The sequence below is a fragment of the Crinia signifera genome, chromosome 1 (genome assembly GCF_055691185.1).
Source record: "Crinia signifera chromosome 1, ASM5569118v1, whole genome shotgun sequence".
NCBI classification, from domain to species: Eukaryota; Metazoa; Chordata; class Amphibia; order Anura; family Myobatrachidae; genus Crinia; species Crinia signifera.
This window is the reverse complement of record NC_139217.1, coordinates 171,573,675-171,587,981: the sequence shown is the minus strand read 5'-3', so window position 1 is coordinate 171,587,981 and position 14,307 is coordinate 171,573,675. Positions and strand designations below refer to the sequence as shown.

The 14,307-nt window shown below is 43.1% G+C and overlaps 1 protein-coding gene across 1 annotated transcript in view; it reads right to left on the bottom strand.

The window, feature by feature from the left end:
- The window catches only part of MRPL1 (mitochondrial ribosomal protein L1), a 41,761-nt gene that overhangs the window by 11,677 nt on the left and 15,777 nt on the right, over positions 1 to 14,307 (bottom strand). Inside the window, exons 6-7 of the mRNA XM_083177060.1 lie at positions 6,712 to 6,823; positions 4,401 to 4,501 (exon numbers count right to left, since the gene is read on the bottom strand). Of these exons, the coding sequence (XP_083033186.1) occupies positions 4,401 to 4,501; positions 6,712 to 6,823 (213 nt within the window). The remainder of the gene's footprint in view (positions 1 to 4,400; positions 4,502 to 6,711; positions 6,824 to 14,307) is intronic.

Sequence of the window (14,307 nt, the reverse complement as noted above, 5' to 3'; positions counted from 1 at the left end):
ATCTCCCAAAGGAATCAAATAAGCTGATTCTACACACAGCCTGCGCGGCTAAGCATCAAATAGCCAGCAATTGGAAAAACCCAAATGCTCCTAGTCGACAAGAACTAGTTAATAGAATGTGGTTCATAGCTAAAATGGAATATATCACAAGTCTACAAAACAACACTGTTCGTAAATTCCACTCTGTCTGGCTCCCATGGTATACATATCACAACACCCCACTTCACTTCACATGCACATAACCTATCTCCTCAGATCTAACTTACTTCTTACTATTCTCAACTCTTCCTATAACTTCTTTCTCCCCGTAGTTGGGTCCCCCCCCCTACCTTCCCTTCAAGCCGCACAGCTCACTCCCGTACCTATTCCCAGAAACCAAGTGATAGTGATGATCCATCAATATAAGCCCACATCGAGCCAAGTTGTATAACTATCCGGCCACTACCCTATCTAAGGAGTTGTTGGTGAACGCCACCCAATAACACCAAAGATCTCACTTCACTTTTGAATCATTACTAGATTATTATTATTATAATTTTATTTATAAGGCGCCACAAGTGTTTCGCAGCGCCCTACAAAGGAACAATACAGGGAAACAAAACTTGGCATAACATTGAATAAATAACAAAAATACAGTACAAATAAAGAGCGCCACAGATCAATACACATTACAGCTTGGATATAAGTAGTGAGGACTCAATCAACATACAACTAGAGGCTTGAGGCCAATGATGGAGAGGAGTATGCAGACGAAGATGGTCACTGAGTGTTGGAGTAAAGGAGAGCTGTGAGTGAAATGTGAAGAGAAGTGGGCTTTGACAACAGGAGGGAAGAGGGCCCTACTCGGAGGAGCTTAAAATCTAGTAGGAAGGGGAGACAGACAGATTACAAGAGGTGCAAGCGAGGGGGTGGTGGTTAGATAGCAGGATGTGAACAGGAAACAGGCAAGGGGTCGGAGAACCAGCTGGTTTATGCAGTGGAAGGGTACGCTTTGATGAATAGTCATGTTTCATTATTTCTGATCTAATCTGTTCATTGCAGTGACCCGCTATATTAAGTACTACAATTGTCAACACTATTATAGGTTTGTTTTGCTGACTATGTTATGTTATTACATTCATTCAATAAAATTTACTACTTAAAAAAAAAAGGGAGAAGGGGGCGAATCGTGCCGGCGGGGCTGGCGTTGATGGATCTAATGGAATCCCCACTTTAGTAGTGGAAATCATGGCATTTTGTTGGTTTCCCGAATGCTGGTCATTCCTAAATGATTTCAAATTGAAACAGGAGTAAACTAGGTTTTTTTTTTGCCTAAGTCAAAATGAGCATCCCTCTGTAATATCACCACTCTGGCACAAATGCTATGTGTGGGGAAAGACGTTTCTAGCAGCATACGTTACTGGCTCTCCAAAGCACAGCAATAGGTTTACAGAAAAGGCTTTCGAAATGTGTGGCTATAAAATAGGTGGTCCTTGGGAATGTGGCCACAGGAAGGATGGAGTAGCATGAAATTCCGTGAGCTTTCCTGCTAATCTGAGTTCTTATCCTGACAATGGCTGGGAGTACTCCACGGCAGACCTCTGTGACCAGTTTTCCCGGCATTTTTTGTTTTATTTTTGTATGATCGATATTGGTCTCCAGTATGAGAACGTTTTCCCAGGCCCGGAGGCTTATCATATTTTTTGCTAAATATATTTAATGAAGATCTCTGAATTACCTTCTATTATGTTATTGTGGTTTTTTTATTATTTGTGTGTGGTTTCTCATGCTCTGAAATCAGTTTGTTTGTTTTTTTTAGTTTATGGAGACATATGTGCTAGGTTGTTAAGTAAGCGATACTATATGCTAAATGACTCCAGTGATTATTGTAAATATTCTGTCATGGAATGTGAGGAGGATTTTAATGACAAAATTAAGCATTCATTGGTTCTGGGTAAGATCACACATGACACATCTGATACAGTATGCCTAATGTGGGCAGTTTGGTTTTATTGCTCAGAAAACAATGGGTGGGTTGAGCATACCACTTGACACAAACATCTGTGTCTAGGGAGTTCCTTATTAGACAGTCTGTCCCTTTTTCGCTCAAGTGTGTTCAGTTATCCCTGGGACACAAGTGTTTCTAAAATGAAAAATTAATTAAATTCCTATATTATTGGGATATATACCACCACCTTATTCCCACGATATCCTCAAAAAGGTGGCTGCATTTATGGCCTCTTCATCTGGTACTTCTGCTTTGTATAGGGGACTTTAATGATGTCATAGACCCAGGTCTGGACAAATTGACCACCTCTTCTTCTGGGTCACTGTCCTAGGGAAAGGGATTCTCAGAAATGATCTTAGTTGGGTCTGATTGATGCCTGGAGGGTAATGAATCCATCATTAAAGACGATTTCAAGCTTCTCTTATTTTTTCTCTCTCTCTCTAGGATCGACTTGGCACTGCTCACGAAGGACTTGCTACCTAGAGCGCATCAGGTTAATTACAAAACTAGGGGTAATTCCAACCCCACCCCAATAACTGTTCATTTAGGTTTGGATGGTCAGCGAGGTCAGACATTTTGGTAATGTAAATAATTTTGTCTGACAGGTATGGGAGTTCATTACCAGTAAATTAATTTGTTCTTATATTACACACATACAGTATATACATCTATATCTATAACAGAGACTGTAAAATAGGTGGTAGAAACAACTCAGCCTTTCCTAAGTGTGGCACTCTGGAAGGAACCTTCCTTCATTTGCTTTGGTCCTGCCCACAAATAACTTTATTTTGGAATGTTGTCATCCATGCATCAATATCTACAGGTGTTCCGTAAGATAAACTCACACCTATAGCATGCAAGTTATCTGCATTGATGGAGATTTTAGACGCACAATCTAGGCAATATATTACTAATATGTGCACACTTGCTAAAGTTTGTATTACCAGATTATGGATGGCCGAGTAATGTCAATATTGAATACAAGTAATAAAGGAGATCGCAGCCCAAGAAAAATGTGTATACTTAGTCAGAAAAGCTAAAAATAAGTTCAAATGGTATTTGGACTAAATGGTTGGAGTCTCCCTACGTAACAAAGGCGAGACAGGTACTTACCTTTTCTGGGCTGACTAATGTGCGGCTAGTGTTGCCAATTTTCCAATATTAAGCTAAATACGGTCATAATACCTACTATATAAATATACAAAATAATGCTTGAAGTTAAATAAATGAGCTATTTAGGCTTGCTAACCTGTAGGATATATTCCCTTGTGCACCTTCAAGTTTTATGGGGGATTTTTGCAGCCTTATCACCTATGATAATTCTTGTCCTCTGATAGTCTATATATTTGCACTCTAAATATTGTATGGATATATTGTCATATTATTTAATATAGTTTTAAACTGTCTGATGGTGCCCATACACGGGGCCTTATTCTAGTTCACTGACAAAATCCTTCTTAGATGGACAAAACTATGTGCACTGCAGGGGGGCAGATGTAAAATGTGCAGAGAATTAGATTTTGGTGTTATTTTGTTTCTGTGCAGGGTAAATACTGGCTGCTTTATTTTTACACTGCAATATAGATCTCACTTTGAAGTAAAACCCCACCCAAATTTAATTCTTTTTCTACACGTTATATCTGCCCCACCTGCAGAGCACATGGTTTTGTCCATCTAAGAAGGATTTTGTCAGAAAGAGTGAACTAGAATAAGGCCCACTGTGAGGTGTGTGCTAGGTGCGATTTGAGATATATAATCTGTGCTATGCAATTTGAACTTTATACACTGTGCTGTTTGGACTAGACTACAATATGTTATTAAATTATGCAAAATACATATCGCATCGGATTCCCTACACAGGGTGTGATTTGAACTACACAAGATGCGATGTAGTTCAAAATACCGGCCTGCACATACTACTTTTCCTTGCAGACAGCAAAGCAGTAAATAGTTCCGTAACCCAGCCATACTCTCCCACTGCTACCATCTTTATATACTGGGTTTTGCATTAATAACCCCTACCGCACTTAATAAATAAGGCCCTGTATCTCACGTATGAATCCATCTTTAATACTGCGAAGTTTAAATTAAATTCAATAAATGGTATAATCAATCCACATTATGTTCAGAGTATGAGAACAGTATATGTGAACTCTAAGGAGCAATGTAATAGCATTTATAAGAATAGCAACGACATCTGGAGAGTTCTGGATATTTCTCCTGCATACCAAAAGCGGTTGTTAGTACATTCTATGCACTAATCCAGCACACATCTGACCACCACAAGTGTTTGGGCAAGTCATTTCGGATCATAAAACTTTGTGTAGGAAGCAGCTGCTACACTCATGTGATGATATTACTTATCAGGAAATGGGCATATAGAAGTGGGGAGGCAGGAATCTTTTGCACTTACCGTTGCTATTTTAAGCTTCACAAAACATTCTTCTTCTACCAAATACTCATAGCAGATTTGAAAGCGCTTGATCATGTTGACAATGTCATAACCTACTGAGCCTAAAAAACAAAGAAGTGAGGAGAGATAACATTTATTGGAGACAAAATGTAGGATTTTATATTCTGCAGTTGTCAATCCATAGGATTGTTCTAGATATTAAGGGGGAATTCAATTGAGGGCGGGTAATACTCCAACAGCACTGTGTTTTTCCCAAAACCCTGGAGGTTTGCTGTTCATTTAGTGGACTGAAAATGAGACGACGTGTTTTTCACCCACCCTCAGAGAAAGTCAGTTTAAAAAAAAAAAGATTTTTAATAAAAATCAAAGGGAAACATCTGGGGACAAATTATGCAAGCGGAAGTTACCAATCCGCTTAATTAGTATGTAATTAAATCACCTTACAAAGTGGTGTCTTCTTCAGCAGCGGTGAGAAAAAACGGTGTGGGTATCTCAAAGTCTGGAGGGCACGGAATGTGTTTCGGTTGAGATTCCTGCCTAGAGCATATTCTACCAAATAACCCACAGCACCGTTTGATCGGTGCATATCCAATATATATCTGTGCCTACTCCACTTTTGGAATCTCTGGTTTCCAATCTTTCGTTATAACTGAAAGAGTGGACTAAGACTCGAATATCTAATAAACCGACAAGCAGAGGTTTGCCACTAAAGGTTATCTAGACAGCAAAGTATATGAATTACATGCATTTTTATATCTCTATGTATTCAATTAAGTACCATTTTTAAATTGATTTTATTAACTGGTGGTTTATGCGTTAAGCCCAAACTAAATTTTCGGTGGTGGTTTTACTTGGAGGCTGCTGGCATGCCTCCCTCGTAGTGGCTACTGATGCACATTATTTTCAGATCGCCATTCATTCTAGCGCCCAGACATCCCACTACAGTCTTTGAAAGTGGGTATGACTACCCCCATTTGGAGTTTATTCTCCCAAGGCAGTAGCTGCAAGAAATGCATCTTCCAGAAGCCCCAGAGCCTCCTAGCAGGCCCCTCCCCGGTATAAAGATAGATGGGAGACCACTGGATGCCATCAGTCTTCAGTAGATTTTCATAGCTGAAAACCTTGTAACCATTTTGTCTTTTAAATTGAGTACCATGGGTACCGGTAGCGCGCATACCTGGGATAATCCAAAATTTAGGGAGAGGTATACAAGGTTTCATACCTTTGCCACTCAAATCTCACGCTCAATTGAATTCCCACCACAGGCTCATCCAATTGGGTGACAAGGGAAGTAAACAGAATTTGGTTCTTAATGATATCTGTAAAGTGCTAGACCTGACTCAGGAAAACATGATCAGTGTTCTCTTACTAGCCGTAGCTTTGGTTGAAGTGATCTTTCTAAAATCAGATTATTGCATACGCAAAACTCAGCAGAGCCCAAAATACGGTCTACCCACCTTACCAAATGTAGCCTACATGCTGGTGCCCCATTAGCAGTGAATTATGCCCTTTCATACGCCACTGAATAACCCAGAGATGTTTGCGCTCAGTAGTAGACCATACCCAATGCAGAAACTGGCAAGATAGGTCAGAGAATGGCTTTAAATTCAATTCTGCATCAGCTCACCATTTACTCCATGGTAAAAGGCCTACTTTCATAGTAAAATTTGTTGGTCAGGCCAAAACGGTGTTAAAATATTAAAGGTCCATACACACAGGGAGTTTCTGTATCGATTGTATCGCTCCAGCCACAGCTCACTGGTATGCAATTGGCTATCCAAATTATATGTGAAACATTTCTTGTGTGCATCTTAGGACAGAGATCTCGAGCGCAGCCTGGAGCCAGCAGCAAAGCTAGCATTGTCCCTGCTTGGAGAATAGGACAAGACAAAGGGAACTAAGCTTGAAAAGTGATAAAATGGAAAGTAATAAAGTTCCAGCCAGTCAACTCCTAACGTTCAGGTCACAGGCTAACTGAAAAACAACAGCTAGGCACGATTGGTTGATGGTTTATCACTTTTCAAGGCTTAGTGCATCTCGCCCCAAATCTTAAGGGTTTATAGTTGGTTTGATACAATGCTCTTTTTTTTTTTAGCAAGTATTATGTGGAGGCCAGAGGCAGGGGTAGTCACACTGCCATGCAATGGATGGTGAACAAATATTACTCCGACGGCTCTCCTGAGATGCATAACCCCCCTAATATGTCCAAATTAAAATATGGATGAAAACATTATACTATTTTACTGTCCAAGTGATGCAACCTTCCATAGAACTTTGCAGAAGTAATCAGAATTGTCAATTCCCGACATACCTCTTTTAGTCTTTGGGTATTTTTTCCTCAGCTTGTTTTTAAGAATATTCAACTTGCCAATGATCTCAGGTGTTGCTATGTAGAAATCTGCTTCTATCTCATCATTTAGGATCTGCAATGTTAACATTTTTAATGATAGTTATGAAATGCCTATTGGAAGACGCAGAATTATAAAACATATTCACATGTTGATTTATTGGGTCGGGCACATTATTACAAGGCAAAACCATAAATCAGGGGTCCTCAAACTATATTGCTCTGGGACCCCATCAGATAAAAATAATGACAGGACCCAAGCAAGTTACTGCAGAAGGTCATCATATCACATGTGTAGTCAGCAGACAGCATGGCAGCATCGTGGAGGTACAAAACGATGGGAGGAGTCTGCTATAAAAGACTCTAGAAAATTGTGACAATAGTCACCCAAAAGCGCTGGACAACAAATGCACTACACTAAAATATTCAGAAATTTATACTAAAATGTGCAATGGCACAGGCAATAACACAGTCACTTAATTGATTAGGCAGTGCTGCAGCCCCTATTAAGAGGGTGTGTACCTCTAAAATGCAAACAATAGGAATGTGACAGTCTAAGTGGCAATCAGCCACAGAGTCTGTTAAGGGGCGCTGCTGTGCTCAATCATACAAATACCAATAACCATATAAATTTATTTTTTATTTTTAAAATATAATAGACAGATTTAAATACATGAAAGTGCACTTTTACATGAACTGAACACAAGACAAACAAGACTTACAACATATAACACAAAAAAGTCATTTGAATAAATGGCTGAGGCTGTGAGGCTAGAAATGGCTCTTTTAACACTATGCTTAAAGGTGTTAAAAGAGCCATTTCTAGCCTCACAGCCTCAGCCATTTATTCAAATGACTTTTTTGTGTTATATGTTGTAAGTCTTGTTTGTCTTGTGTTCAGTTCATGTAAAAGTGCACTTTCATGTATTTAAATCTGTCTATTATATTTTAAAAATAAAATATAAATTGGTACTTGTTTCCTAGCACGGCCACAACGATCATGATCGTGGGCATCGTGAGTAAAAATCGGGGGCATCGCGGCCATCGCATGCACTAAAAAAACGGGTGCGATGGTACCGACGCGATGCCCGCGATTTCCCCATAGGGAACAATGTTAAATGCCTCAATTTACCCGCGATGCCCCCGATTTCCCATAGGAAACAATGTGAAATGGCTCAATTTACCCAAATCATCATAGGGAACAATGGTTAATGGGCCAGAAACCCCCCAAAAACACCCCTGAACAGTGAAATGTCCCCCCAAAAGTAGTTTACGCCACCTCACGATCAACGCGAACCCGAAGCGTGGCGAGCGCAGCGAGCCCGCGAGGGGCGGCGGTACGCGTCCTCCGACCTTTTCATACCCCCACTATCCACGTCGGCGTGGAGTTGAGAATAGAATAGTGTGGCGAGCGCAGCGAGCCACCGAGCCCGAAGCGTGGCGAGCCCCGCGAGGGGACACTGATACCTGTGAAGCCCGCGAAGGGACGCATTTACCTGTGAAGGTATCCGCGTCCGCTCGCCACGCTTCGGGCTAGCCACACTATTCTATTCTCAACTCCACGCCGACGTGGATAGTGGGGGTATGAAAAGGTCGGAGGACGCGTACCGCTGCGCTCGCCACGCTTCGGGTTCACGTTGATCGTGGGGTGGCGTAAACTTCTTTTGTGGAGACATTTCACTGTTCAGGGGTGTTTTTGGGGGTTTCTGGCCCATTTACCATTGTTCCCTATGATGATTTGGTGGAATTGAGGCATTTAACATTGTTTCCTATGGGAAATCGGGGGGCATCGCGGGTAAATTGAGGCATTTAACATGGTTTTCTATGGGAAATCGGGGGCATCGCGTCTGGACCATTTAAGCCTTTTTTAGCTGCATACGACGTGACCGACGCGATTTTGACTTTTTTCAATGCATTTCAATGGGAAAATCGGGGGCATCGCGTCGGTCGCGTCGCAGACCACTAAAAATGACACCCGATGCCCGCGATTGTGGCCGTGCTAGGAAACAAGTACCTATAAATTTATATGGTTATTGGTATTTGTATGATTGAGCACAGCAGCGCCCCTTAACAGACTCTGTGGCTGATTGCCACTTAGACTGTCACATTCCTATTGTTTGCTATAAAAGACAATTTAACTGATTTTTCAGACTCTTTGGGGGAAATTTACTAAGATGGGAGTTAGATTTTATATGGGATATTGCTATGGGCAACCAATCAGATACTATTTATGATCTTCAAGAAGTAGTTTCTGATTGGCTGCCCATAGCAACATCCCATGTAAAATAAAACTCCCATTTTAGTAAATTTCCCCCTTGAATCACTGTCTGAGATTAGAAAAGTCATCAGCCTGGTTGTCAGCAAAATGGAGTCACGACCCCATGCTGAGATGGTTGGGACCCACTTTGGGGTCAGAAACCCCAGTTCGAGAACTGCTGCCATAAATGAAAATGAATAAATACGATTTTAAGGGGATTTCATACACATGAGCTTAAACATACACTATTGGGCTCATTTAACAATGAGTGATAAAACTTGTCGTGAATGCTAAAACTTGTTGCCCGTGATAAACAGGGCTCCAACCAATCGGCTCTTAACTATTGTGTGTTAGATAAATGACAGTTGGGGGTTGACTGGAGCACAATTTATCGCACGCAATGAATTTGAACACTCACAACAAAGCACTAATTAATAAATGGGCCCCTGTGTCATCCACTCCCAAACAAAATGAGCACTTTAATAAAATGGGACATTAGAATCGCATGGCCAATTTTCTCAATTTCCACCAAACAATACTGTGGCATGAGAACGGCCAGGGCGAATGTTCTACTGCATGTGCATGGCTTTTAATTTGGACATACTGCAATATGTATTTTCACATGCTGTGATCATAAACCTAGAATGCAACAAAGCTCTTACTACCAGAGCGGTTAGTCCAGGTCTGCTAACAATTTGAAATCCGTGGCTATCCTGGGTTCCACTTGACGATGACTGGATCATATTATCAGTGGACAACATAGGCACGGATGCATAGGGCCAAGCGTAGAGTATTTAAACCCAGCATTACACTCCAGGTTTTTAGGATATCCATGCTTGCATCCAGATGCTTAAAGTAATTTGAGGTACTAACTAAGTCACATATGCTCAAACAAATACAATTAAAACCTGTACTGTAATGGTGGAGTTTGCTAAATATCGGTCCAGGGTGTGCCCAGGCACTCCCAGTGTCAGACATAATTTTTAGCAGGTAAATCAACTCTATGCAGTGAGTTTTACTATATAAATACACTCTATAATTCGAATTGGCATACTAGGCCTGATTCTGATGCAGTTACAAATTTGACAATGCCGTGGCTACAGTGGGCAGTATTCAATGAGAAAAATTCTCCGTGTTTTATGGAGAATTTTTGCTTTTTTCGCCTTGGACGGAGCATTTTTTTTTTTTTTTACACAGTGCAGCCAGCAGGGGGCCGGAGCGCTCGAGCCGCTCATTAGATATTCATATATTCACTGCACCCGATCGTTAATATGCACGAACGGGTGCAGTGAATACTGGGTCCCCCGCTGGCTATAGGGGGGGGCAGCCTGTGCTGCCTGGGTCCCGGGGGGGCCCCCTACCCTCCACATATGTTCTGGGGCACTTTAATCTCCCTGGATGCCACCGTCCCACGGCTCCCCGTCAGCTCCCTGCCGCGGACGCTCGTCCGCTGCAGGGGTTAAGACTCGCCGCGAGTGGCGGCGAGTCTTAAATACGTTGAATAGTGGGAGCAGGAGGCTCCGGAACACGGAGAGTGCATGGCGAGAGAAAAAATCTCTCGCCATGCACAGAGAATTTTCCTCATTGAATACTGGCCAGTGAGCACACATGAAGGTACCTTTGCGACGCCATTCATATTGGGGAATCAGTCGCAGAGTGCCAAAAAGAGGCCAACTGGGGAGGGAATGCAAAGTGTCTAAAATTTGCATGCATGTCATGACCATTTAGGGGTATTGTATGCAAGAAGCTTGTTGCATTCCGAGCAGCAGTGACGGCACTCAGGGAGTCTATGTTCTTCGCATCTGCTTTATGGATGCAACAGAGTATGCAGTTGCTTAGTAAGTTGCGATGTACTCAGTGGGTGTCATTTGTGGGCTGCTGCAACACTTACATTTCCGTTCAGTTACTGCTGCATCAGCATTGTGGCAGCATCTGTGTCAGGCCATTATCTATTATGAGCTTTATAAAGGGATTTTTGTAAGAACTTACCGTTCGAATCCCTTTCTCTGATATGGTCCTGGTGACACAGCTCAACACTGGGATGTAGGAGGGTCCGAAGGAGCCAGGCACCTATCCTAAAGTTTTAGAGGGTAGGCTCCTCCCCTACTGCATCCCTGGACTCTTCAGTTCAATCTTTCAAAGCCACTGGAATACATAACTCAGTACAAACGCTTGCACATATTATATGCACATTTTATAACAGAAAACTGTTAACTTTTAACCATTTTAACATGAACATCATGAAACTTCTGGCATACTTACTGAGCGTAAGGGAGGGATCGCTGTGTCACCAGGACCATATCAGAGAAAGGGATTCGAACGGTAAGTTCTTACAAAAATCCCTTTTTCTCTTTCAATGGTCCTGGTGACACAGCTCAACACTGGGACGTTCCAGAGCCGGTCCTTTGGGAGGGTACGCTCAGGTCTGCAGCTCTCAGCACTGCTCGCCCGAATGATGCGTCCTCCGACGCGAACTCATGGAATCTATAGAATTTGGCAAATGTGTGAACAGATGACCAAGTGGCAGCTCTGCAAACCTGCTCAGCTGTGGCCCCATGTCGAACCGCCCAAGAGGTGGCAACTGACCTGGTGGTATGCGCATTTATTTTGGCCGGTACTGGTCTACCCACTTTGGTGTATGCAAAGGCTATCACAGACCGCAACCACCTAGCAATAGTCTGCTTAGATGCAGGCCAACCAATTTTGTGTACGTCATACAATACCAACAATGTGTCAGTCTTCCTGACACTCTTCACTCTGTCCACATATATGCGTAAGGCACGCACAACATCCAAAGTTCTCAACTTGTCCCTTTTCTTAGAACCCTCTGGGGGTTGAAACACAGGTAGAACTATCTCCTGATTTAAATGGAAGGTAGATACCACCTTCGGTAAAAACTGAGGCACTGTTCTTAAAACAGCCCTGTCATCATGAAAAATTAAGAAGGGAGATTTACATGACAAAGCTCCCAATTCTGAAACTCTTTTAGCAGATGCTACTGCTAACAAAAACACTAGCTTCCACGTGAGAAACTTAAAGTCCGCCGACCTTAAAGGTTCAAAAGGTGCCTTTTGAAGGCATTCCAAAACCAGTGATAGATCCCAAGGTGCTACTGGTTGCTTGTATGGAGGTTTCAACCTGGATACTCCTTGTAAAAAGGTTTGAATTTCCGGCAAAATGGCTATCTTTTTCTGGAAATAGATGGACAAGGCCGAAATCTGCACCTTCAGTGACTGAAGGCTTAGGCCCGATGAAAAACCATCTTGTAAAAATTCCATCATTCTTGATAGCTTAAAATGAGATGTATGAGCCTTTCTTCTCTCACACCATCGAATATAAGTCTTCCAGACTCTATAATAATTTGCCGAAGATACAGCTTTTCTGGCTTTTATCATCGTCTGTACTACTGCCTCAGAAAACCCTTTTCTTTTCAAAATGGTGGTTTCAATAGCCAGGCCGTCAAAATCAATCGATCTGAATCCAGGTGATTGAATGGGCCTTGTCTTAGAAGGTCTGGTCTCAGAGGTAGACGCCATGAGTCCACAGACAACCTCTGAAGCCTCGAGTACCAGGATCTCCTTGGCCAATCTGGGGCCACTAAGATCACTGGAACCTTCTGCCCCTGTATTTTCTTCAGAAGTCTCGGTAACATTGGTACTGGTGGGAATGCATAAAGGAGATCTCCCTGCCATTGAATAGTCATGGCATCCACTGCCTCCGCTAGTGGATCCCTTGTTCTGGCATAGAACCTGGGCACCTGACGGTTGATCCTGGATGCCATCAGGTCCACATCCGGAGTTCCCCACATCGAAGTGATTTGTTGAAACACCTGAGGGTGTAAGCTCCATTCCCCTTCCTTGAGCTCCTCCCTGCTCAGGAAGTCGGCTTCTATATTCTCTATTCCTGGGATGAATATAGCCGATACAGCTGGAACATTCTGTTCTGCCCATAGGAAGATTCTGGATACCTCCCACATGGCCAATCTGCTGCGTGTACCTCCCTGGTGATTCAGATACGCCACAGCTGTGGCATTGTCGGTCTAAATCCTCAAAGGGAGGTTCTGTAACCTGTCTCCCGCCAAGGAAATCACTTTCCAGACAGCTCTCAGCTCCAAGATGTTGATTGGTAACGCTGATTCCTCTGCCGTCCACAGGCCCTGGAGCCTGAGATCCAGGACTATTGCCCCCCAGCCCCTGAGACTGGCGTCGGTAGTTACTATCAACCAGTCCCAGGTCTGTAATGACCGACCCCACTGAAGGGAATCTACTTCTGTCCACCATTTCAAGGATTCTCGGGTGTCCGAAGACAGCACTATCATCTCGGATTTCATGGTCAAAGTGTTTCCTGACCAGGCTGACAAAATGTTCCATTGGAACCTCCGAGAGTGGAACCTGGCAAATTGAAGCGTCTCGAATGACGCCACCATCTTCCCCAGGAGCTTGAGGCACCTCCATACTGAAATGCTCTGAGCCCTGAGAATCTCCTGGACTAGGGTGACCAGATCCCTGGCCTTTACCTCCGGGAGGAATACCCGATGAAGATGGGTGTCCAGTATGACTCCCAAGAATTGGAGCCTTTGTGACGGTACCAACTGAGATTTTTGCAAATTTAAAATCCAGCCGTGAGCCTGCAAAAAACTGATGGCCTCTGCCAGGTGACTCTGCAGCATGGCTGCTGACTCTGCTTTGAACAGGAGATCGTCCAAATAGGGTATTACTGTGATTCCCCTGAGCCTCAGCACCGCCGCCATTACTGACATTATCTTTGTGAATACCCTTGGCGCGGTTGCTAGCCCAAAGGGTAACGCCCGGAATTGTAAATGCAGGTCTCCTATGGCAAACCTCAACAAGGTCTGATGCTCCGGGTGTATAGGAACGTGCAAATATGCGTCCTGGACATCCATGGACGCCAAAAATTCTCCCTGGTCCAGACTCAGTAGTACTGACCGTAGAGACTCCATTTTGAAATGGTCTACCCATAAATGAACATTTAGAGACTTCAAATTTAGTATTGGTCTGAAAGACCCGTCTGGTTTGGGCACCAGGAACAGCGTGGAGTAAAAGCCTTTCTTCCACTCTGTCTTGGGGACTAGTGTAACCACCCCTTTTTCCAAAAGGGAGTGCGCTGCTCTCACAAGAGCTGTACGCAGCCGTGCCTCCTTTGGTAAGGATGTGGGAATGAACCTCTTCGGAGGTGGCCCTCTGAAAGGGATTTTGTAACCCTGTGTTATGATGTCTAGCACCCAGGCATCCTGGCCTAGAGAAGCCCAAGCGTCCCTGAAGTGTGTGAGACGCCCGCCCACT